The sequence below is a fragment of the Notolepis coatsorum genome, assembly GCF_963971535.1.
Source record: "Notolepis coatsorum genome assembly, chromosome: 9".
NCBI lineage: Eukaryota > Metazoa > Chordata > Actinopteri > Aulopiformes > Paralepididae > Notolepis > Notolepis coatsorum.
Genome location: NC_140173.1, coordinates 127,079,175 through 127,105,854, shown reverse-complemented (window position 1 = coordinate 127,105,854; position 26,680 = coordinate 127,079,175). Strand labels below are relative to the sequence as shown.

Sequence of the window (26,680 nt, the reverse complement as noted above, 5' to 3'; positions counted from 1 at the left end):
GGTATAATTCCTGCAAAACAAGTTACAGGGCGCTAAGCTACTGTAATAACGTTAAATCGATTGGCGTTTCGGCCCTAGACAAGCTAGAGATAAAAATCTAAATGCATATGATCGATATCATGTTCCACCATGAATGCATGAAAGGGGGGGCAGGGGACGTCGTTTCTGATTATTGATTACCAATAACGGCATTCGTTATTGTAGCCTCATTCACTGATAGGCTGGTTGGCTATGCTAACCAGGCCTGATCAGCATGAAATCTACGTGAAATTGTTCTTACCTGTGGCCGGTTGGATCCCAAAAAGGATTTCCCAGTTATTGATCGCCATCTGGTAGATCGATATGTCCATTGGCTGATGCTATATTCCTTTTTCTCCCATTTTTCTAATTTTCATATCGTCCAATTCAACCCTCCCCTGTCTTCGAACGTTGTTTCTTGCCTCCCACAAGCCGGCTGCAATGTGGACTAAGTCATACATAGCACGAGTCCCCTCCGATACTCGAGCTAACAGCCGTCGCATCTTTTCACCTGCGCGGCTCGATCTTTCAGCGTCGGGGGTCTGGGCTTTGGAGGGGCCCCGCCCCCGTCGCTTCTTGATTCTACTGCGCAGGCGCACCAACCGACCTGTAGGAGTCGCTGTCCACAACGCCCGATTCCCTCCCCGTAATACGGCCAATGTGTATTACTGTGGACGACCAGCTAAACTGAAAGCAATGTGGAGAGCGAACAGGAGGCATCCTGTTCGAGCCTAGTCTCCAGCATTCGTTGCGAGCGCCTTGCCCACTGCGCCACGTAGCCGCCCTGATGCTATATTCCTTTACTGCTTACTGAATTCGGCGTCGCAAAAGGTATTCCATGCGATCTGATGAAGGCATAGCTTCAGGCTAACAGAGAAAGTAGGCCTGAATGAAAAAAAGTTACATCCGGTCTGAAACGAGTACTCCATTCTCGAGACAGCGCCACTACCAGGATCTGGCCGGTAATGCACTCTTACGAATTCCAAGAGTAGTGCTGCAGTGTTGCTCCATGACATTGAGTAGGACAGGGCTATTCAACTAAATTGTTCAGGGGGCCACATTGTCAGAAACCCAAGGGGCCAGGGGCCGGACTGCCACGGCGCCTCCCCGTGCTATGAATATATGTACACTTGACACAACACGCAACCACATTTTCACAACTTTTATTTAAAGGGGAACTATTTTACTATTTCTTTCACTATTTGGGCACTTTTACACAATTCCTGTGGGTTTATGGAACACCTCTGTAATTTTTTTTTTTATTTTAATTCATTGTTTTGTATTTCTAATCAAGTACTCAAAAACAGCATTTTTCTACCTCAAGATCTTAAGCCGTATTGAGCCTGGGCTCCAACCACAGTGGGAACTGTGTGGAAACTCAGCTGATTATCATGCAGCGGTGTCTCTGACATCACAAATCAGCACATTTTCAGATGACTCAGTTCAGTGAGGGTGAATATTGTGAGAGGAGAATTGGAAGAATGCGCCAATATGAGAATTAGAGACATAGATCATATTAATATAAGTCCACATAGCTAGGAAACAATGCTAAACACTGAAAAAGGCCATTTATAAGATAGTTCCCCTTTAACTACATTGCAAAAGTAGTATACTTTTCAAAAAAAGTGCTTCATTTATGTGCCACATCTGCAACATCTCCTGCAGAAAGTGCTTCATTTATGACTGTGCAACAACTGCAACATCTCCTCTTCAACATTTCAATATAAAAATAAAATAAAAAACAAACAAGTGCATGATGTGCATCTGAACATTCTAACATCAACACTTGAACAAAAAAACACATTTATAGTGCAGCTGAGCTTATGAAAAAGTGCTTCATGTCTGTGCAACAACAGCAAATCACAGCATCTTATTAGCACTTATTGTCGACTCTTAACTCTCAAACATCAGGGGGGTGGGGGGCAGACAGGCCTAGCCTACATACACACCTAATGAGAGCGATTGCACTTCTTTGACTGGGCAATGGCAGAGAAAGAGGGTTCATAGGAAGTGAGGGCTACCCGCAAACAGTGATGCAAATGCTCATTTGTCAAGGAGGCATGGTTGCTTGTTTTAATGGCATTCATGTGAGAGAAACTGGATTCACAGGTGTATGTTGAGCCAAACATTGTTAGCACAGATATTGCCAGCGTTTTTATTTTGGGGAATGTCTTGACATGAATACACTTTATCCAAAATGTTGTGGTGGATTCATTCTCAAGTGCCTGCTTCAGAGCAGATGATGCTTGCATGTCAATTATTTCAAGTTGCAGGAGACCTTCATCAATGTGAAGTGATGCAAGGAACTCTTGTCCTTTTGTGGAAATAGCAGCTACATTGGCAAATGGGTTGCTCACAAAATGCATCAATTCTCTGGACATGTCAAATCGACTTGCAAAGTTTTCCCTCAATTTATCAATGAAATCTGTCATTAATTGAGTGACTTTTGGCTCAATTGTGCGTGTTAACGTTGACATGAAATGTAATCTTTGGCGGGCCGGTCAGAATCATCCCGCGGGCCGGATCTGGCCCGCGGGCCGCCAGTTGAATAGCCCTGGAGTAGGATATTAAAATGCAATAAAAGCAAATACGAGTTTACCACGTATATATACGTGGTTGGCCCTTTAACACAATCAGTGCCTTGTTTACCTTTTTACCCCATTGAATGCCATCATCCACTTCAATGTTAGCGTTAAAAACGCATAATCTATGTTTTAAATTATGGCTGTGTCTAATCTGCCCGTCGCTTATCAATGACTTGTTTGCAGTCAACATTGTCGAAACGGATTGTTTTTTAATCTGTTCATATCCTTTTTTATAGCATTTCGAAAAGCAAACGTTCTCTCGAAAAATTTCGGAAAATGTATATATTCCCCCATAAACGGCATTTACTGGAATATTCTAGAATACAAACATTTTCCTTTTTTGGCCTATTTATGAATCGTTTTCAAATAAACGCTAGATTATCAATAGTATGTGTACTTATGCACGCTATAGAGGCGGGCTGAAAAATCGATTCTCTTATTTCCTCATCAGCGATCACAGCCACACACAGCATAGGGCAAACGCTTATATCTCCGTGAAAACGGGTCTGATTATCCTAAGACTGGTAAAATAGATTCCTTACCTGAGATCAGATGTTATCCAAAAAGATTATTCCAATTCCTGATCGACATTCCAAATATCGATCACGCTTATTGATTACAGTGTTGGTACTGTAAAATACATAATCGTCGCTGTTCTGAGGGCCGGCGATCACTTGGTCTCTTCAGATGCCTTGACGGAAAAATTAAATGAGCAAACTAACCACTCCCCCTGCATCAATCTGAGCTGATGGGGTGCAGTTACACAGGGAGAGACGATAGGGGGTGGTATCTTCCCAATTGAGCTCAGACTCTGCAGCACTAACCCGAGGCTCGATTGATGAAATATTAATTCAAATCGCCAATAAATAAAAATACGGCAAACAAACGACATTTCGCGTCGTCGGCACTCAATGGGGGGTCTGATAAGACTACAATTGTCGTGGCTGGCACTCAAAGTGTTAAGCATGGCGCCCAAACGTGTGTATGCCTTCTACAACAGAACTTCGTTTCCGCGTTTGAGTTTTGCGCTCTGATTGGCCAGGTCATGTGACATGTGCGGCATTGTGCGCCAATCGTGGGACAGCAAGTTCTGCGCCTATTTCCGGGTCTAACAGCCTGCAAACTACCTGGCTTTCTATCGCCATGCTCTAAGACAAACTATAACCTTAACCAACTTCGAAAGCGTGCCTAAGCTTAACCGTCGGAATCAGGGCAGGCGTTCTATCGCCATGCTCTAAGACAAACTCTAACCATAACCAACTTCGAAAGAGCGCCTAAGCTTAACCACTGTAGAAACTTGCGGTCCCACGATTGGGCGTACATGTCACATGACCAGAAATGACCTGGCCCATCAGGAAACAAAGTTCTGTTGTAGAAGGCATTCAGGCGGCCCAAACACGTTTATATACGTGGATATAAATAGCTGAATAGTATCTGGAGCAGGCTGTACATGAACAGAAACAGCCTCTCTCAGTAAATGCTTTCAAAATAGTCCCGGGCAGGTAGGTAATAATAAACACAAGACGTTGTTCCAAAAATAGTAAATTATATTTATTATGCCGGGTAGGGTTTGAAACCTCCACTGATGTGAAAATAGGCAACAAAGGGAAAAAACAACCCACAAACAATTAACAAACAGGGAGAGGGATAAGGGGAGAACAAACAAGGTAAGTATAATAATAAACAAGTCTGGATAAACAAAGAAACACCACTCTAACCATGCAGCTCACAGTGTAGGATGAACACCACTCTAACCCCAATGTTTGGAGTGTAGGATGAATCACCGCTCTAACCATATAGCTCACAGTGTAGGATGAATCTAAGAAGGCCAACAAGATCTACATATACTTAAAGGTACAAGCTCACCTGGATAAACAAAGAAACACCACTCTAACCATGCGGCTCACAGTGTAGGATGAACACCACTCTAACCATATAGCTCACGGTGTAGGATGAATCCAAAGTGGCCAACAATATATATATCTCCCACACAACAGTGGAGAACAATGGCAACCTCACTCTACTCTGGTCACTGGCAATTGACTGAGAATGAGGCGCCCCGACGTGTGTGTGCTGTCAGGTATTTGGCTACCCATCCCTCTCGAGGTGATTGCCATCAGCTGTCGTTCATTAGGCAATCAGCACTCTTCAGTAGGAATGGGCAGCACCTGACAGGGAGAGAAAAGAGACAGCATTAGCTCTCATGTTCACACACACACATCACATACAAAACATAACACATTAAATATACTAACCTGATGTTCAGAAGGTGTCATAAATACAGTAATAATGGTATTGACCAACCCACGTACCCAGGTACGTCACAGTTAAGGCCATGGGTAGTACTAGGTAGGGAATTTATTTTATTTAAAAAAAAAATTCCCACGGCGACTATGGATAGGGAATTTCTTTATTTAATTAAAATGTTCACGACAACATGGATGCATGTACTCTGCCAGCATAATACTAAAGGTTTGACTAAGATCTTTATGAAACTTTATTGTAAAAAAAAAAAAATCATATTTTTTTTCATTTTTTTAAAACTCATAAAATAAATTGGGTCGCACCTAAATCGGCAGGGTCGGCCGGCAACCGGAACCAAACAATTTTTTTAGGCCTAAGAACAATTCTGCCTGTGCCTCTTCATGTCATCCACTTCCTGTTTATCTCCGCTCTGCTTTGTTCTTGGAAGTCTTCCGGTCGGGTGTTTTTCAAAATAAAATTATGTCTTGTTACTCCCTGTTTACTCGCAGCCCTGTTTCATGCGGGTAAATCTGCTTTCATTGGTCTATGCTGCTGCCTGGTGGAGATTTGCGCTCTACTGAGTGCACCTTTCTAGTTCACCTGGGTGTTGCCTTGCAGTCGGTCAGTTTTCCGCTCCCCGTCCCTTACTGCAATCCACTAGGTCAAAGGTCACTGTTGAGTTTTTGGCCATGTGACGCCAAGTTCCCTCGCTTGCCGGGGAAACAGTGGACCGTACTGGATATGATGCTGCTAGGGGGTTCAATCAATCACATCGACTGCTCATCAGTTGAAATACTCTCCGGTTCTCCCAAGTTGGTTGGCTATAGGTGTATAGAATTATTTTGCAGGTCAAAGTTGAACTAATCTGAACTTTGACTAAGCGACCAAGCCAGCTGTTCTTCACAACGCAAGCAGGGGGCGAAATTTAAGACCGCCACACGCCAGGGGCGCTCAGTTTTTACCTTTGGCGCTTGCCACTGAGAGGCCTGCCCGCCGTGTGGCGTGTAGACGTGTAGTTCATAACGATACTCTTATTTTGAAAATCTGTGCGGGTCTCATTTCCGCCCCCAAGCGCAGCTAGAGTCATATCGATGGCTCCGGCAGTTAGCAACATTCGGTTCGTATGATACTCTTATTTTGAAATTTTGAAAAAAAACTTGGCAACAAGTCTTATCCGCCCAGCCCTGCAGCGGGATACTATTGGCTTCTGCTCGTATCAACACAGAGGCAGTCTGCTCTAGTCTAGATCGGACCTCCATGAGCTACCGTTACTGTTTAAACAATGACCCAGTCAACTATTCACTTTTAGTTTAATACATGACGAGGCATTGTCTAACGGTATCTAGCTGGCTAGCTACTGATAGCTGCTGATATCAACAAATGCTCCAGCAATAGTCGACTCGAGTGCATAATACCTCCGTTCCCTCGTTAGCTAGCTCAAGTTAGCTAGCTCACGTTAGCTAGCTCACGTTAGCTCTATATGTCCCAGTAAACTAAATTGTCTTAACGTTATCTAGCGGGCTAGCAGTAGCTACAGATAGCTCCTGATATCAATGTCTTATAACATTGATTCAATGCGTATTCTAGCTGAGGGCTTGATGAATGTGATTTGACCAAAGAACCGTAACAGTATACACCAATAGGGTCCAGCTGCAGCGCCGGAGAATCCTTGCATGCTGAATGTAGAGTATTAGTATAGGGTCTAGCTGCATCGCCGGAGAATCCTTGCTGGAGCTGGAGGCTACTCAAGTATACACACAGACAGTGGAGCTGTTTGCAGATAGCGAGCATTTTGACTTATTGCGTGGTGGCAATGTCTCGCAGATAATACAACTACAAGTATGATTATATAATATATATATATATTTTATATAAAACTTTATTTTTTTTAAATAAAATATATATTTTTTTTAATCAAAAAGAATTTGGCAGGTAAGAAATATGCTTGGCGGGTAGATTCTTCCCATCTACCCGCCACTGGCCGGTGAGTCAAAAAGTTAATTTCGCTCCCTGAACGCAAGGCAAACAACGTGCCACAATTTAATGTGGTTTTGAATTGGTAGTGAAAAAGAAATGTGAACGATGCCTTACTGCAGTGATTCTCAACCTGTGGACCTGATGATATTTTCAGCCACTTAAATTGACTTAATCTCTTGTCTCCAATGAAGAGCAGTGACCATTTTCCATGTCCAGAATAAAATACAGGCATCCATAAGGGATTTGTGGGCCAAGCAAGTTGACCAGTCAAACTACAACTCGTTTAAGAATTTGTCTGATTTTCTGACAATGGAAGAAATGCAGCTTCCCATCACTGTGACCAAGGACATCAAAGAGCACAAGTCAAGTCATACAGTGAAATGCGGGGGGGTCTGACTCCTAAATCTGCTGCAGCAGTGCACGCCTTGCCCCTCCTCCTCCGCCTCACATAACCACGTCAACAAACCATTACGGCAAGAGTCTAGTGCAGTGGTTCTCAAACTTTTTACACCAAGTACCACCTGAGAACGTAGCTGGCTCTCCAAGTACCACCATATGACCGGCGTTAAAATACAGTCTATTCAGCTATGCACAGTTCACGCAGGAGGCAAATGTATTCCTAATACCATTATTTATTGTTAACTTTTGTCAGACACAGCCACAATGTACAAAGGGATAGCACTAGAACTAGCAAACGCATGCAAGGGGCATTGAGAACATAATAACTAACATTCTCACATAGTAAGTGAGAAAATTAAGAACAACTGTATTTCAGCAAATGTACTTAATTCTCTCTATCTCTCTATCTCTCTCTCTCTCACTCTCTCTCTCTCTCTCTCTCTCTCTCTCACACAGCAAGCAATTGTCCGTCATTCTCTCTCTCTCTCTCTCACACTCACACACACACACACACACACACACACACACACACAATTATTTTGTTACAAAAACTTAATTTCCTGCATTCTGGTGCATGAATTTTTGAATGTTTACCCTTTAAATGCCAGTGTTTGTGATGGGCATCACAAATTATTGTAAAAAAGAAAATAAAACACATATTCAATACATTTTTGAATGTTTACCCTTTAAATGCCAGTTTGTGTGATGGCATCACAAATTATTGTTAAAAAAAACACACAAAGTTAAATATTTTCAATATCAAATGCAAAGTACATTTTTCTGGGGGGGATTATTACAGGCTAGGCATGTGTCAATGATTAGCAGCAACACATATTTTGATGGATTTTTTGTAATGTCAGATTTAACACCAACTCTTTTCAGAAAAGTGGGAGTATTTCATTTTTTATCTGACATTACAAGAAATCTAAAAATAAATGGTTATGATCAGGGCTGAAGTTGAATTAAAGATTTATGACTGTTTAGACTGCATTACTCTCTGTCACAGTGATCTCCTGGTTGTTCCCCACTTAGATTATCTAACTATCGCGCCGCCTCAACCAGAAACACTGGCCAGGCCTGCTTCTAAGTTCAGTGGCCTGACTGCAAAAAAAAAAAAAAAAAAATGTTTAGCTTTTTTGGAAATGTTTTCAAGTACCACCAGCAGTACCACCAAGTACCACTAGTGGTACGCGTACCACAGTTTGAGAACCACTGGTCTAGTGTATGAGCAGCTCAGGGCTCCTCTTTCAACATAACTGAAGCATTAAACAAAATGACCCAGTCAATGAACTATTCACTTTAGTTTATTTATACATGAGGCGGCGTTGTCTAATGTTATCTAGCTACTGATAGCTCCTGATATCAACGTCTGATATCATCAGTTTGGCACTTGATTTCGCAGGTGCTCGCTAGTGCTGGCTAGCACTGGCTAGCGTTATGAGAGCTAACGTTGCTACCTACTGTACCCAGCGCTGCTAACTGGCTATCGTTATGAGAGCTAACGTTGCTACCTACTGTACCCGGCGCTGCTAACTGGATATCGTTATGAGAGCTAACGTTGCTACCTACTGTACCCGTCGCAGGCTAACTGGCTAACGTTATGAAAGCTAACGTTGCTACCTACTGTACCCGGCGCTGGCTAACTGGCTATCGTTCCTGTTTAAACAAATGTTAATAAATCGGAGCTTCCTCAAACAGCCATCTCTTTCCTGACAATCCCCTCTGTGCACGAACCCTTACATATGGTAATTAAACATTAAAACACCTGCGGCTTATAGTCCAGTGCGGCTTATATATGTACACATCATTCAATTTAGCTGCTGCGGCTTATATTCAGGTGCGGCTTATAGTGCGAAAAGTACGATAGGTATATGTACTAAGGCTGAGCCCGAACGTTCGAACGTTCGTTCGTTACGCTGACATTTGGACTTTAATTAATAGGTTCGAACGTTCAGTAAAAAAATAAAATAAAGGATGCGCACGCGGTTGAGGTGATGTGAATGCGAGGCGCTCGGCTCAACCAGTATGGTCTGCCGGGCTGCAGCGGGATACTATTTCTCAACCAGAGCTCTATTTTGATTGACAGGCGATTCTGCCAATTACGTCACACACCGCTTGCACCCGCCTCTGCTGTTACCACCAATCGGCAAGCGTTTATTCGTTTTTTACTTCAGGCAATGTCGCCATTGATCTGCTTGCGAGAAGCCTCAACAGACTTACTGTAGCTACCGGGCGGGGAGCCGTAGTTAGCTCCCCGCCGAGGAAGTAATCGGTAACAAGGTTTCCGTAGGTGAACCTGCAGAAGGATCATTAATGAATACCAGCCTTTTTCGGCCACGGAGCGCGAGCTTCATGGCGGGAGGTGGTTGCGTTGGAAACAACAGCAGGCACACGCCTCGGCTCCTCAACAGACCCGTCCACAGTCTACCTCGGAACGGTGGTAGGGCGGTCGGGCGGCAGGCGTGTTGGGAGCCGGTGGACGGGTCTGTTGAGGAGCCGAGGCGTGCGCCTCTCCTCCCGGCTCCCCGTCGACCAAGAGTGAATACCCGTTATTGAACGTGTAACACTAACTATATAACGTTAATGCCACAAAACGAATGCCTTTGTTTATCTAGCCCCTTACGTGACTGCAAGGGCTATTGTTTATCATAAGTAGTAACTTTTGATGCAGTAGCTTGTTTATTTTCTTCTGAGTGCTTTGTTTAATTACATGTTTACATGAACAGCCACCACTGTAAAGAACATGTTTTTCACCAATAGACTATGCAATGCCGCCCTCCGTAGGATCTATAATAATACTTTTTTTGATCCACTTTTTCTCCCATTTTTCTATATTTTCTCCCATCCCAATTTCGTATCATCCAATTCAACCCTCCCCTGTCACGAACGCTGTTTCTTGCCTCCCACAAGCCGGCTGCAATGTGGACTAAGTCATACATAGCACAAGTCCCCTCCGGTACTTGAGGTAACAGCAGTCGCATCTTTTCACCTGCGCAGCTCGATCTCTGTGTCGAGGAGTAACGCGTGGGAGGCTCACGCTGCCCCCGACACTTCCTGATTCTACTGCGCAGGCGCACCAACCGACTTGTAGGAGTCGCTTGTTCACAACGTTCGATCCCCACCCTTCAGTTTTCCCTCCCCGTAATACGGCCAATGTGTATTACTGCGGACGACCAGCTAAACTGAAAACAATGTGGAGAGCTGGATTCGAACACGCGAATCCTAGCGTCTCCACACTGGTGGCGAGTGCCTTGCCCACTACACCACCTAGCCGCCCCAGGATCTATAATAATACAAAAAAAATATATATATATATATATATTTAAAAAAATGAGAAATAATTTTATAAAAAAAAAAATGACTAAAAAATTTAAAAAAAACGAACGTTCGTTCGATAAACCCTGGCGAACGTTCGAACCCTAAAAACAGGGTTCGGGCTCAGCCTTAATATGTACATGAGTTTTTTTTCAAAAGCATGAGCATGGTAAGACATGCTAGGTCCTGTGATAGTGCAATACACTGTTAGCTACGTATGGGCAGGGCTCTACAGTGCGACCAAATTGCTCGCATATGCCCCTAAAAATATGTGTGCGAACCGTAAAAATCAATTACGCGCACGCTGTGCGAGTATAGATTACAGCCTCTCGTCTTTTTTTTCATCCGCCGCGAGAATCGTTAAAAAACTACAAGTCCCGAGACACTAGGATTCGCCTGTTCGAATCCAGCTCCCGGCGTTGCTATCAGCTTGGCTGTCCTCTCACGCTGATACAATTGGCTGTATCAGGGGGTGGGAAGCTGAAGGGTGGGTCCTGGGCGTTGTGGACAGCGACCCCTACAGTTCGGTCGGGGCGCCTGCTCAGCGAGGGTTGGATCTGAGGAGAGATAGTGTGGCCTCCCACACGCTACACTCTCCCCGGTGAGAACCTGCGCGGCCAGGTTGGCCTGCCCCAGGCTGCACATGCGTCGGAGGAAAGCATGTGACAGTCTCCGGTCTCCCGGACCAACAGTAGGGGAAAGTACGCAACAACCAGGAAGGGTGGGATGGGAGAAAAATCGGGAAAAAGGAGGGGAAGAAAGATAAAAAAAAAAAAAAAAATACAAGTCCCACATTGCACTCAAGCCAACGGTCCAATCACAGTAGAGTGACGTGACTGGTTTCATGAGAAAGAAAGCAAATGACCAATCGGAAGCTCATTTGGCTCGTTTACTTCCTGAAACGCCACCATTGCCATATGCGAGAGTTTCCCGAGACATGTAACTTCTAGTCTTAACAATAGCAATATATTTTAGAACACCTAGATTTAGCGATGGCAATAGTAATATAACGTTAATGCAACAAAACGAATGCCTTGCTTTGTTAACACTTTCTTCGCCAGGCTTATGTACATCATTATACCATCCTCTGCCAGCTCTGTTTGTCTATGGAGAAGTTCCCCTTCTTTGCAGGGCTATAACTTTTTTAATTGTATTGCTAAATTGACATTACTATGGCCCATTCAACATCAAGTATCTATTGTTCAGGGTGTAGCAACGTTATACTTTTTCATTCACATATTCATACTAAAATACGGTCTAAAGTATAAATATGTTTTTATCGTTTTCTGCAGCTTTCTGCAGAACGTGATTTATAGCCCTAAATGCATTATATTGATTATTGTATACAGTTTGATAGCGATCGGCGTGAGATAAAAAATGTCAAATGGACGTGCTTCTAGAAGTTACTACTTATCATCTGATGTTGACCGGATGGGGGGGGGGGGTCGTTTATAATTCCGTGGCCAACGTTAGATGATTCATCTAGTGTGGGTGATATGATCATTAGTAGGGATGCCCCGATCGATCGGCCACCGATCGTTATCGGCCGATAATTAGTATAAATATGCGATCGGGGAATTCCGATAATTAGTCATATTCGCCGATCGCGGAAACTGATCAAGTGGATATCTCACTCGCTTGTCTCAGACGCACAGGACCTGCAAACTGCTCCTCCTCCCTAGCCCCGCCCGTACCCGTGTAGAGTTTGTAAACACAGAGGAGGCGGACCTCCTCTGCTGAGTCTAGATAGTGCATTCGACCTGAGCTAACGTTAGCTACCTAGCTATCGTTACTGTTTAAACAAAATTACCCAGTCAACTATTCACTTTTAGTAGGCATTGTCTAACGGTATTTAGCCGGCTAGCTACTGATAGCTCCGGATATCAACAAATGCCCCAGAAGTCTAGTGGTCCATGTTGATATCTCCGTTAGCTTGCGTTAGCTGACGTTAGTTCACCGTTCAAAACGAAATGTCCGATTGAACTAAATAGTTGTCTTAACGTCATCTAGCCGGCTAGCAGTAGCTACAGATAGCTCCTGATATCAATGTCTTATATCAATGTCTTATCAATGTCTTATAACATCTAGTCGGCCAGCTACCGATAGCTCCTGACATCAACAAACGCTCCACAAAGTCTAGTAGAGACGTGTATGCTACCCGTTAGCTCACGTTAGCACAAGTTAGTTCACCGTTCAAAACGAAATGTCCCATTGAACTAAATAATTCACTGAGGCGTTGTATTAACGTTATATATCCGGCTAGCAGTAGCTACAGATAGCTCCTGATATCAATGTCTTATAACACTGATTCGATGTGTATTCGAGCTGAGGGCTTGCTGAGCACAGTTAAGTAACGTTATGCCAATAGGGTCCAGGTGCAGCGCCGGAGAATCCTGGCCGTAGCTCTGCTCGAGGCTACTCGAGTATAGGTCCAGGTGCAGCTCCGGAGAATCCTGGCCGTAGCTGGAGGCTACTAGAGTACACACAGACAGTGGAGCTTGTTGCGTGGTGGCGATGTCTCGCAGATAATACAAGTACAAGTCTAATTATATAATATATATATTTTATAAAAAAAAAAAAAAAAAAACTTTTTATATAAAATAATTTTTAATTTCTTTTTAATCAAAAACGATCGGTATCGGATCGGTATCGGCCGATATGGCTCACGACGATCGGTGATCGGTATCGGTGGCAAAAAACGTGATCGGGGCATCCCTAATCATTAGAGCAGTTTGTATCGAACACAGTAAAAAAAAAAACGCTGAAACTCACCCCAGTCTCCTCGGGCCGTTGGGCGATGAGTGTGGAGCAAAAATATTCCTATTATGGGATGTTGAAATATGCGATCCATCTCCAGGTTGTATAATAGTATATACGTCCAAATCATGTTGTTTATCGAGTTATTGGTAACGGATTGCTATCCATTGTGTCTAGCTTGAGTCCCGGGACCTATAGCGAGTGATCGGACCGAATTTGGATGAGCACCAGTTTCCGTTTCCGGTTTGGGCGATCCACCGATCGGCCACCAGATGGCGCTCTTGAACCGTTGGAGAGTTGAGAGGTGATCAACAGTAGATCTCAAGTCTCTGCGGGAGAAATATGATTGCGATCACAGATTTTTGAAATATTGATCTCAATGACGTGTTACGGCGTCATTGGCAGAATTAGCATGGCGGGGAATGACGAGTTTAGGCGTCCTTGGCAGAGAAAGTGTTAATCATAACGTTGATGCAGTAGCGTATGCCGTTGTGTTGACTGTAACGGACATGATAAGTTGAACAACATAACACTGTGTACACATTCAAATTGCGATAATCGAAAACATTTTCAAATCGATGCAGTTGAATTTTCCCCTTAGGATCGATGCATTGTTACACCCCTACACCAAAGTAACTGGCCCACTGTGTATGTGTGTACAGCTAACTTGGCTAGCGTTATGAACAGCAGAGGTGGGCAATAGGGTCCAGCTGCAGCGCCGGACGGCCGGAGTGCAAGCGGTGTGACGTAATTGGCAGACTCGACTGTCAATCAATAGTCTGCCTGACACGCAAACTCATAAACAATGTTTCTGTACTGGAGGTTCAAGTTCAAGTTTTTCAAGTTTCTTTAATAGTTGTCATACAGAAGTACAGAATACTTTCATACAAAATGCTTCTTACTGTTACGCTCCAGAGACTGTGCTAGACAAGATAGTATCAAATAACATAGTATAGCATGTAATTTAGAAGAAGAAAATGAGGTCACAGTGTTCGGTATAGACATATGTACAATGTTCTGAGTTACCATATAATATACAATACTATGCAGTGTACTAATGTACAGTACTATCTAGTGCAAAGCAGAAATGGGATTAGGTACAATTTAGGTACAATTTACAGTAAGGTGTACGAGTTGTAGTGCAATCCTTCATCAATAAATATAAAGTGTGGGGAGTGGGTGCTACAGTGTGTTTGTTTAAAGTGGGTGTGTGCTATAAAGTGTGTGGAGTGGGTGCTACAGGTGTACAGTATTTCAATAGGCAACCCTGAAAGGATTATTTCTCTAGAAGAGCAACACAGCCAAAACATAGGCATTGTATGCATAAAAGGGGTAAAAGCTAAAGTTAAGTGACTTACTTTTGTAGCAGTAGTTTGATTTGATAGTTTATTTGATAGGGACAGCACATGTTAATGAACATCAAGTACACAATACAAAATGTAAACATGCAGGGTTGTAGCAAGAGCTAATTTACACACATGCACGCACAGTACAAATATACATTTATTTTTGGAAAAAAAAACTCTTACTTGAAATATTTTCACTGTGCTACTAAATATTTTTGGGTGCTCCTAAATTTCTTTGTGTGCTTTTAACGTTTCATTTAGGAGCACCTGTGCCCCTAGTGAAAAAGGTTAGCGTAGAGCCCTGCGTATGGGGCACTGGGTCTTATGTGCACTACTATACAATCTACAGTTATACTATTGTGTCCTTATGCTAGCTTGCTATCCATCTATTTACTATACAAGAACCACTCCTGTTCTTGTTTTTAAAGTGACCTTTCATTGTGTAAAGTGACCATAGTGTGAGCAGCATATGTGTGTGTGTTCATGTTAAAGTGACTGCTAGTGTGTGAGTGTGTACAGTGTGTGTGTTGTGTGTAGTGATGCACGATGTATCGGCCGCCGATATAATATCGGCCGATATGGCCGTTTTTACACAACGGTATCGGTCCGATATCAATATAGGGCCGATATACTTTATTTTTTATTTAAAAAAATTATTTTTTAAGGTTTTTTACATGTTTTGACCTTAAATCGTTTCAAAATATCAGTAATTTCTGAAAATAACTTAAAAAAAAAAAAAAAAAAAAAAAAAGCATTTTGGAAAATAGCTCTTTATTTGATTATCATAAAAAAGTTTTCTCTATACAGAGATATTGACATCGGTAAATATCGGTATCGGCCAGAACAGCAATATTAATATCTGTTATCGGTATCGGCCACAATTTTCACATCTGTGCATCACTAGTTGTGTGTGTGCTCATGTGTGCTTGTGTGTGGAGAGTTCGGTGTTCAAGGCTCTGATGGCCTGGGGGAAGAAGCTGAGCCGAAGTCCTCCAAGGTTTGAGGACCAAGCTGCGCCAGTACTTCCCTATCCCAGATGTGCAGCGCAACTGGATAGAAAACCTCTTCGCCAGCCACAGTGACGAGGCCCTCGCAGACCTGAGCGCAAAAGAGCAAGAGATCGTGCAGATCTAGCATGCGACTGATTTCCCCAAGTACCTACCAAACTTTTGGCTTCATGTTGCTTCCTCAGTATCCATACTCCAACAGAGCTGTGAGATTTTGAATGCCCTTCCCGACTACATATCTCTGAGACTGGATTTTCTGCGCTTGTGGTATTAAAGTTGAAATAATAAACGATGTTGAGCCATATCTTCATCATACAAGACTTACAACAAGATACTTTCAAGATACTTTAATGCCACACAACGATGGTTGGTGGTAATTGATTTCGGTACAGATGTTGAGCACTGGTTATAGGCGGGCCAGGGTGTTCAGTGTTCGGACTGCTGTAGGGAAAAAACTGTTTGTGAAACGTGTGTGTCTGGTTAGGATGGACCTGTAGCGACCTGAGGGCATGTGCTGGAATAAGTGGTGTGCTGGGTGAGAGGGGTCGTTGACTATTTTAACAGAGCGGCTGACTGTGCGTGAGGTGTAGATGGAGTCCAGAGAGGGGAGGGGACAGCCAATTATTTTGGAGGCTGTCTTGATGATGCGTTGGAGTTTGTGTTTAGTGTGTTTGTCCGTGGAACCGTACCAGACTGTGATGGATGAGGTGAGGATACTTTGAATTATGGCAGTGTAAAATTGGACCAGCAGGTGTTGTTGGACTCTGTACTTCCTCAGTTGTCTGAGGAAGTACAGGCGCTGCTGGGCCTTTTTGATGATGGCAGTGGTGTTAATGTCCCATTCGAGTTTGTTGCTGATGTGGGTGCCGAGGAACTTGAATGAATCAGTTAGGGTTATGGGTTGGTCTGCGATGGTTATTGGGAGTATGGGTGTTTTTTTTGAAGTCCTGAAGTCTATGGCAATTTCCATGGTTTTGGAGGGGTTGAGCATTTTGGTGTCTGCCATGCAACATCAGCCCCCTCATTAGGTGAGTCATCATTGTGTTATTTCGTCCACTGCAGCTTGATAAGCTGCCATGAAATTATGCATTTTGACTTGTGTTGAAATTATGTATTTTGGCTTGTATTAAAATAACTAGTCTGGCAACTTGTCCTACTGTATGTGCTGGATGAAACTCACTGTGCAGGGTAGGCCATTTGATTCTGCTGTTTTGACATGTGGGTTATGATCGAGTTGCGAGCCTTTATTATGTCAAAACTGCTATGTGTGAGAATGCAACTGATGCTGTTGAAATTATTTTAGGCTGGCCCTCACTGTGTTTGTTTGATCCTGTGTTCTGAGAACACACCGTTTGGCTCCCGCATTACTTACTGTGTGGTCGGGCATTTTTGAGATTTGAGATGTTCAAGTTCACCACGGGTCTGAAAAGGTTGGGAACCGCTGCCTTACTGTATCTTGCTGACCTGCAGGCCTGCTAGATCATTTTTATTTGCAGCTTTTTTAAAATGTTATATTTGATTTGTTTCTTAATTTCCTGTCTGACTGTGTTCCACTATACGGGGGTCATCCCTAAGCCCTACCCCTGAGGTTCAGATAAATGTAGAGGAGTAAAAAGTAGGATATTTCCTTGGAAATGTAGGGGAGTATGAGTAGTTCCCCAACAATGAAAATACAACGAATGCAACTACCTCAATAATTACCATATTTGAGTAAAGTACTTCACCCCTGTTGACCTGTCATCTTGTATTGGCTAATGTATGATTTACAATAAACTGCAATATTTATGAGCATTATCATAGCGTCTGTATCTTTTAAATTGGTCCATTGTGACTATTGGTATCTTAATCCTAATCATTAACATCAGCTGTAACTCAAACTTGTTGTAACATCTGTAACCTACACTTTTGCTATTTTGGCAAAAAGGAAAATTATGATTTATGGCCCTCATGAGCTGTGACCATGTACACTTCAAAAGGCCCTGGCTGCACATACACCTATTGTGTGATTAGAATGTACCCCCTCTGCCTCTCAGATCCCCCTGAACATCTGGGCCATCTTCTACCCACGCCGCTGTGCAGAGCAGGCCGAGGAACTGGTGTCCACTTTTGGCAAGGTGGCCGGTCCCATGGGTCTGCGGCTAGAGCGGCCCATCCGCATGGAGCTGAGGGACGATCGAACGGAGACCTACCTCAAGAGCATCCACTCCCAGCTCACCTCAGAGGTACAACTATAGATATGCCTAGGGTGTGCACTTCTGAAGTAGCCTGTTCCTCAACATGATCTTCTACAACATGTGTAGGGGCTTGTTCTCACCTAGAGGCTCTTGATTTATTCTGCAGTGAGGTAAATTATCCCCTCATTTGCCACTAGTTGGCAGTAATGTGTCAAATTCAGGAAGAAGCAGACGGTCTTTTCTTCTGGGTAGAAAGGGGGTAGATTTATCTGAATTGGCTTCTAATGGCACTACAAAGAGACTACAATCAAATTACATTGAACATTTCTGTCAGTTAGTTAGACAAAAGTGAGCTAGGAATGTATATTAACGAGTCCCAGAAGGTTGTGCAGTCAATACATTTACAAATGACAGTGCGTTGGCTTGGTTATGTATTGCTATTGTTAGAACCAGTAAGTGTTAAATGTCGGTTGAGAGTATTGATAATATGTACTGTAACAACCTTTCAACAGGTGCCTCATTGATTAGCTGACCAGGCCACAGCAGCTTCAGTTTCCCTGCAACACAAACTCACACACAAGCAGGCAGACAGAAGGCATACATACAAACACTCCAAAATGTCTAGGACATAACATCATCAGGTGGCATCTTCGTTCCGAAGGTTGCCTATCACTCTCCAACCCATTCTGTCCCCACTTCTTCTCTCCAAATCTGTGACTCTCCCTCTCACTCCGCTCCAATCACAGACGTCGTCTACCCAGCCTCTTCTTGGTCTTTCACTTCCTCTCTTTCCCTCCACCTTCCCCATCACCACCTTCTTGAACATCTCCTCACTGCGTCTATTCTTTTACCAACGGATTTCCAGTTCTGCGATCTGATTGGCCACTGACGTTTCTGGTGCGATCTGATTGGCCACTGACGTTTCTGGTCATGTGACATGTATTGTGCGCCCAATCGCGTGACGCGCCCATTACCGCCTCGAACAGCAGCAAACTACCTAATGCCTAGTTTATCACTGGTTAAGCTTAGGCGAATGAGGAGGTACTGAGAAGAGCGGGTATGCAAGGAGGACAGCTGCTTGAGAGGTTGAAAAAGAGAAAGATGGAGTTGCACGGGCTGAGAGGATCCAGTGGGGAGGCCTGAATACTTTTACCAACGGATTTCCAGTTCTGCGCTCTGATTGGCCACTGACGTTTCTGGTCGCGGCAATCGTGTGATGGCAAGTTCTGCCACCGGTTAAGCTTAGGCACTCTTTCGAAGTTGGTTAAGGTTAGAGTTTGGAATCAGAGCTTGTGTTCTATCGCCCTGCTCTAAGACAAACTAACCTTAACCAACTTCAAAAGAGTGCCTAAGCTTAACCGGTGGCAGAACTTGCTGTCACACGATTGGCGCGACCAGAAACGTCAGTGGCCAAATCAGAGCGCAGAACGCGAACGTGGAACTGGAAATCCGTTGGTAAAAGTATTCAGGCCTCCCCACTGGATCCTCTCAGCCCGTGCCCGCACAACTCCATCTTTCTCTTTTTCAACCTCTCAAGCAGCTGTCCTCCTTGCATACCCGCTCTTCTCAGTACCTCCTCATTCTTGATCTTATCCTTCCATGTTATCTTCAGCATATTCCTCAGAGTCCACATTTCAAAAGTCTATCATTCTCTTTGCATCTTTATTCAGTGTCCATGCCTCTGCTTCATATGAAAAGACTGACATAACATACGTTTCCAAAATCCTGGTCATTGTTTTCCAACTTATGTTTCGTCTCAATAATTCTTTATGGTTCCAGAACGCGCTCTTTGCAATTCCGGTTTTTCTCTTGATGTCCATGTTAGCTCTTCCACCTTCACTGATCCAGTTTCCAAGGTGCATGTACTATTTCACTTGTTCAAGTTTTTCTCCATCCACCTGTATTTTACAAACTGTTCCTGGTGTTTTTTCAATGATCACTACTTTTGTTTTCTTTGTGTTTAGCGACATTCCATTTCTTTACATTCGGCATTCAGTTTAATCATCATGTCCTGGAGATCTTCTTGACAGTTACAGACTAGCGGTGTCATCAGCATATCTTATGGTTAGTTTACTTTAGGTTAGTTGTAACGTTAGTTTAGGTTTGTGTTAACGTTGGATAATGTACAAAATAAACGTATTCCGCTGCTATAGACGTTGCTCTTTTATTTTGAAACCCCCCAGAAAGGAAGTCATTGCTCTCGTTATTTACTTTAGTGTCCGCCCGGTTCTGTGTTTGTTGATTAGCTCCGTTAGCTAGCAGCCTATCAAGACCAGCCATTGGAATACTGTTTTCTAAATTGGGGAGGCTTTTAATCGTCAAGGTAAGAGGATTTTAAGTCATGGTATCCATAAACTTCAATCGGTTCGGAGCCTTTGAATGAATGAGAATGTCAACAAACACGGCGACACGTTGAAATCACTGACTGCGCCCAGAGACGAGTGGTTAGGCAAAAAAAAAATTCAGAGTATATTTGCTTAGAAAACGTAATTGTCTAATTCAATTATTTTTTATTTCTCCACGTGGAAAATTCACAGGTCACCATGTTTACAGGAACGTTTTGGAGTTGTATTTGGAGCAGGGTTTCCGTTAGAAAATATTGGTGCCGGTCTCTCCGTGTCCGGCAATATTTCAATCTCCCGGACAAATGTGAGAAATTCCGGTCAGTTTATTGAGCTTAAAAACAATTGATAGGCAGGCTATATAAAGAGTGACATCCTCAAGGCATGTAGATTTATAAAATGTTTACTTAAAACTTTATATTCCAAATAAAATAAGTCCAGAGATTCTGTGCTGCTGCTGACTTTAAATCAAATAGGTGTCTGTGGGCAGTCGGCCCGACATTAATAAACAGCAGTGTGTTATAATCACATTTTTATGAGCTAATGAATTCCGTTATATTGGACATTTGTATTAATTATATCAAGCGAATAACTGAGAAATTTGGCAGAGAGAGACGGCAACATTATCGTGAAATATAAACATTGCGTGATGACTATTATATCTCCCCCTCCCCCTCCCAACGAAGAACATACCAGTAGTATGCAACTGCAGAGCCAGCGGCGCTCTCATCCCGGTCGCGTGTACCACTTCCACTCAACGGATTTGATTTCCGGGGTTGCCCTGATTGGCCGCGTGACACGCCTGAGGCCTGAGGGCCTCATTCTTTATATAGCTCTAAAAGTGCACCAGATTGAAGCATTTACATGGCAAAAGAAAAAAAAGAAATTGAACGCGGGTCGTCCGCGTGAGAGGTATCAGGACTAACCATTACACCACGGTGGCAGATAAATAAAATATCCATTATATATCCATTAATGGACAAGAGAGCCGTACGTCGGCCGTCTAATGAAGTTAGATTTATACAGTACACTTTGACTGCTGAATTGACACGTTTAACTTATTCATTCTTTAATTCAGCAAGGCGAAGTGAACTCCATCGTCGCGCCACTGGTAACGCAGTGGGAAAAGTGATTAAACAGCTCTGCACTTGCTGCGGCGGTGAAGTGCGAAAGCGGCAGTGAAACACAGCAGCCCTGGCGTTGCTGCGGGGCCGCGCGTGTCACACGGCCGTCGCGGCCAATCAGGGCAACCCCGGAAATCAAATCCGTTGCGGAAGTGGTACGCGCATCCCGGTCTGGGGACCGCTCAGCAGCGCCCCCCACCCAACAGCTGAATTGCCAATGGCTGAATTGGAGTATTGCACTGTGTGCGCACAACTGCATCAGCTCTGCGGCTCTGCAGTTGCATGCTTCTCGCAAATGAATCTCGACATCGCTTCACCAATAGTCGTTATCAGAACACTACACACATATCACAATAGAACACATCGTTGTCATTATTAGACCTGCTTGGTGAAGCAACAATGAAACAAATGTAACTATTTTAAAGGGGAACTATTTTACTATTTCTTTCACTATTTGGGCACTTTTACACAATTCCTGTGAGTTTATGGAACACCTCTGTAATTATAATTATTTTTAATTAATTTTTTTGTATTTCTAATCAAGTCCTCAAAAACAGCATTTTCTACCTCAAGATCTCGAGCCGTTTTGAGGCTGGGCTCCTAAACCACTGTGTGGCCTGGTGGCATCTGCCACATTATCATGCAGCTGAGTCTCTCTGACATCACAAATCATCACATTTTCAGATGACTCAGTTCAGTGAGGGTGAATATTGTGAGAGGAGAATTGGAAGAATGCGCCAATATGAGAATTAGAGACATGGATTAGGGCTGGGCGATAAAACGATAACGATAATCATCGCGATAAATTATTTCCTCGAAATAAACATGAAACGTGGTCGCAAAGTTTCGATATATCGATTTCCCAAGCTTGGACCAAACAGAGTTCCATTCTATGCATATGATCCAGTGGTGGTAGGTTGCCCCCTGGTGGAATATAATAATCTATGCACTGGGCCGTGTGTGTACAGCGTAGGAGAAGGTGCGCGGACTGATGACCGTGATGACGACATCAACTCGAGACAAGACATTCAGTTTTGGTGTTTTGAAATCACGCGGCATAATCACAAGAGAAAAAACATTCATTCAGACTGTGTTGGAACAGTTGTATATAACAAAATGGATTTATATGGATTATGGACTTGGACACATTCATGGAGAATTCAAGCCGAGACCACGACGCTTCTCAAAGGGTTGACTTGGCTCGACACGCGAGTCGCAACGGCTCTCCAACTCGTCTCGTAGTGACCGGCGCAGCAAACAAAGTGAGTCTATTAATAGCCCGTCCGTCGGCGCCGGCATAAGAAGTTAATTACTGACAGAAATGTATATCGACGATAATTATCGATATCGAGTTATATGAAAATAATTTTATCATTTTATCGCGATAACGTTTTTGGTCATATCGCCCAGCCCTAACATGGATCATATTAATATAAGTCCACATAGCTAGGAAACAATGCTAAACACTGAAAAAGGCCATTTATAAGATAGTTCCCCTTTAATACATTAGAGGGAATTATTTTCACTGGTCATTATGACCGGAGAGATTAAATATGTCGGACTTCAACAGATTTTGCCGGTCAAAAACCGGTAATTACCGGACAACGGAAACCCTGATTTGGAGTGTATTTCGTGACTGTAGGGCACTGTAGGGAACGGAACGTCAGGCTACAACTCTGACCCACTTCCAGGGATGAAGCTAAGCTACGCTAACGGAGCGGCTGTTCCCTAAGCCTAATGCATGCACAGAGACAAAAAAGGTATGTATCTTGTCTAACTCCAGGGAAGATGTTAAATACGCTAATTTCCCAAAATGTTGGAGTTTTCCTTTAAGGAAACATTTGAGAAACAAATACATAAACAAAGGTTTTGTCTGACCAACGCACCTGCTTGATACGCTTGTTCTGAATGAGCTCCTTAATACTACTGATTTCCAACCTGAGTCTCTTCTCTGTGACTTGTTTTGTGGACTTGAGCGTAGGGGTGGACGGTATAAACGGTATACGGTATAAACTATTAATTTGCTCTACGGTATGGATTTTGACTATACCGTGTAACCGGTAGAGTAGCTCTAAAATAGCAATGACGTCATGTAACCACAGCGCGACTATTTCAATCGCATTTGCCCCTAAAAATAGATAGAATTAGTCATAGATAATAGATATGTGCAAACTGGAAAAAGTTATTTAGGAGGCTTCGCGCAGTGGGCGTGTCAACACGCAATTGTCATGTCATAATAAACACATATCACCGCGGCGCACAGCAAGTTTCAATTTCAGTTCCTGGCATTTTTAACCAGTGGAGAAAGGTAAGAGATGTCCCTATCGTTTTTCTTATATGAATTATTCTACGTTAATAAAACATACCTGGTGATCAACTACAGTTTGCTGTAAACATTATGATATGCGTGTAGTGTTATGATAACGAGAGGACGGGAGGACGGCTGCAGCAGTGGATTTGCGAATAGCATGCAGCTGCAGAGCCAGCGGCGCTTTCAGGTCGGGTCCGCTCAACAGCGCCCCCCCCCCCCCCCCCCCCCCCCCCCACCCAACGGCTGAAAGCTGTGACCAGACCTGAAAGCGCCGCTGGCTCTGCGGCTCTGCAGCTACATATGCTTCTAGCAAAATCCAGCATCCAGCCCGGCTGCAATGGGAGCAGCACGGACTCGGGACTTATTTTATTTGGAATATAATGACTTTATACGCAAAAGTAGCCTAGTTTTAAGTTAAAATATTATAAATCTACATGCCTTGAGGATGTCATTCTTTATATAGCCTGCCTATCGGGCAAAAAAAAGTATTCTAACGGAAACACTGATACCGTGATATATACCGTTACCGTCTATGCTTCAAATTATACCGTGATATAAATTTTAGACCATACCGTCCACCCCTACTTGAGCGCATCGAATGGAGTGGTTATCGGTCACACAGATTACAGGGGGTGCATTCAGTCCAGCATTTCCAGTAATGAGCTCAGAAAATAGTGTGGCTAGAAAAGTTTACCCCATCTGTCATGGCAAGAGTTTCCCCTGCAAGGGTACTGCGAACCACACGTCTGATTTTCTTTGAATGCCAACAGAGGGGGGAAAACTTCCCTCTTTCTCCCATAAGTGTTATAAAAGTACCTCCCTGTGTACCTCCGTCTGGGAGGTTTCCAAATGAAGCATCACTGAAAACTATCAAGTTCAAAGCATCACTGTTTCCCAGATGTTGAAATCTGAGTGTCACCTTTTCAGACTTTAGCTTACGGATTATCTTATTAGCATCATGAACAGATTGTACTGTTGCCCCTTTTATATTAGAAGCCAAACAACATGAATCAAACATTACATCAGGTCTTGTCTGTTTAGCAACCCATAGGATCTGTCCTATTTTTGATCGTAGCTGCTCTCTCAGTTTCGTTGAGGGGTTCATTTCTCTGTGTGGCCCGACTAGCTTGTATGGGAATAGGCTCCAGGTTCTCGATATAACTTTGTTGATGTACCTGAACTTCACCGTTAACAGTTACAAAATCCATTCCTACATAGGAGAACTTTTCATGCTCCTCACTCACGCCCAACCTTGAATGCAGACTGCAGTTGGGGGATCACATTGGATGAAAAGTTTGATGAGCCTGCCCAAAGAAAATAATCTACATGACATGCAAGCACCCCAGTGACCTTACATTGCTCATCCAACCAGTAAAAGACTGCCGGATCCACCTGTGACACTCTACCACCAGTACTCAGCATGATCTCCTTCACTTTGTTGTACCAATATAGTGATGCTTCATTTGGAAACCTCCCAGACGGAGGTACACAGGGAGGTACTTTTATAAACCGGAATGGTCTGGAGCTTGGAGTTTCACTTTTTACAATCTGGTTCACTTGACTTTGACTGAGATCAGCGACGAAGCTGTCAAACCATTTTTCTCCACACACTGTGCAGGTACATGCAGTGTCAATGATAGCCGTCCCTAAAGACTCTGTTAGGAATACCTCTGCTTCAGACAGTGAGGCTTTAGTAAACAGTGTAATGTCACATTCCTCTACCTTTGTTCGATCTTCAGTTAGCTTTACTTGTTCGCTACTCTTGTGAGGACAGTCTTTAGCCGAATGGAACGTGCTCTGACATATAGCACATTTTGATCTCTTACCGAACCTATCCAGTGGGTTGGTACCCTATGACGGTTGTCTTTGTTGTCCAAACTGCTGCGTTGTTGGACGTCTGAATCTTCCTTGTGAGCGTTGCTCTGTGAATAATGCCTCATCGTTAACGTGTATTCCGTTTGATGTGCCGCCGTGCACTCTCCCCCCAAAGATCCTCTTCAGCGCGGACTTCATTGCAGCAAACGTTAAATCTGTACACACAGTCAGCGCCATTTGTCTATTTTTCTCGTCTAGACAAGCCGTGTCAAAGTTTAAAAGCTAGCACGGCGTCATGTCGTACTTCTTCATTCGTTGTATCGCTGTTCAAAGTCAATCACATAGTCCACCATGGACACGGAGCTCTCCTTTTTGATAGTCAAAAAAAGAGTATGCATCGTATGCGCGGTCTCTCTTCTTTGAGAAACATGCCATCTAGTTTTGCTAGCAGTGTGTCCATACCATTGTTGTTGTTCAAATCCAAAGCGGGTATTTCCATAGCGATGTCCCTTGCCCTTCCTTCCAGCCCCAGGACAACGACGAGGGCTTGTTTCTTCTTATCAAGTTCAGTAACCAGCTTCCAAATGGCGATCTCATTTTTCCAACACTCGTATGGTCGGGATTCGTCGAACTTCGGTGGAACTTTGTAGTTAGCAGTAGCCATCTTCTGCTAACCATCCTCTGCTACCAATGTTAGTCTACTATAAATAAACGCAACGTTTATCTTCTGTTAACTTGGTTTATTCAATCAACTTGCATAACACCAATACAGAGCCATTAACAAAAGGTGGACCTCGTGCACCTGGTCGACACAGACTAACTGCGCATGCGTTTCACAGCCTCAAGAGGGCAACCTAGACTACCGTATGGCCAGTAGTATAGACGCAAAGAGATTACATGTTAACAAACTTGCTGAGGCTAGTACATCGACAGGCTGCTAGAGTGGAGCTAACGTTAACTTGCTGAGGCTAGTACATCGACAGGCTGCTAGAGTGGAGCTAACGTTAACTTGCTGAGGCTAGTACATCGACAGGCTGCTAGAGTCGAGCTAACGTTAACTTGCTGAGGCTAGTACATCGACAGGCTGCTAGGAGTGGAGCTAACGTTAACTTGCTGAGGCTAGTACATCGACAGGCTGCTAGAGTGGAGCTAACGTTAACTTGCTGAGGCTAGTACATCGACAGGCTGCTAGGAGTGGAGCTAACGTTAACTTGCTGAGGCTAGTACATCGACAGGCTGCTAGAGTGGAGCTAACGTTAACTTGCT

General features: G+C 43.5%; 1 protein-coding gene across 1 annotated transcript in view; it reads left to right on the top strand.

Annotated features, from left to right (window-relative positions):
* Positions 1–26,680, top strand: part of piwil2 (piwi-like RNA-mediated gene silencing 2) — a gene marked incomplete at both ends in the record, with an annotated part of 105,376 nt that overhangs the window by 49,747 nt on the left and 28,949 nt on the right. Inside the window, one exon of the mRNA XM_084321990.1 lies at positions 17,682–17,870. Within this exon, the coding sequence (XP_084178116.1) occupies positions 17,682–17,870 (189 nt within the window). The remainder of the gene's footprint in view (positions 1–17,681; positions 17,871–26,680) is intronic.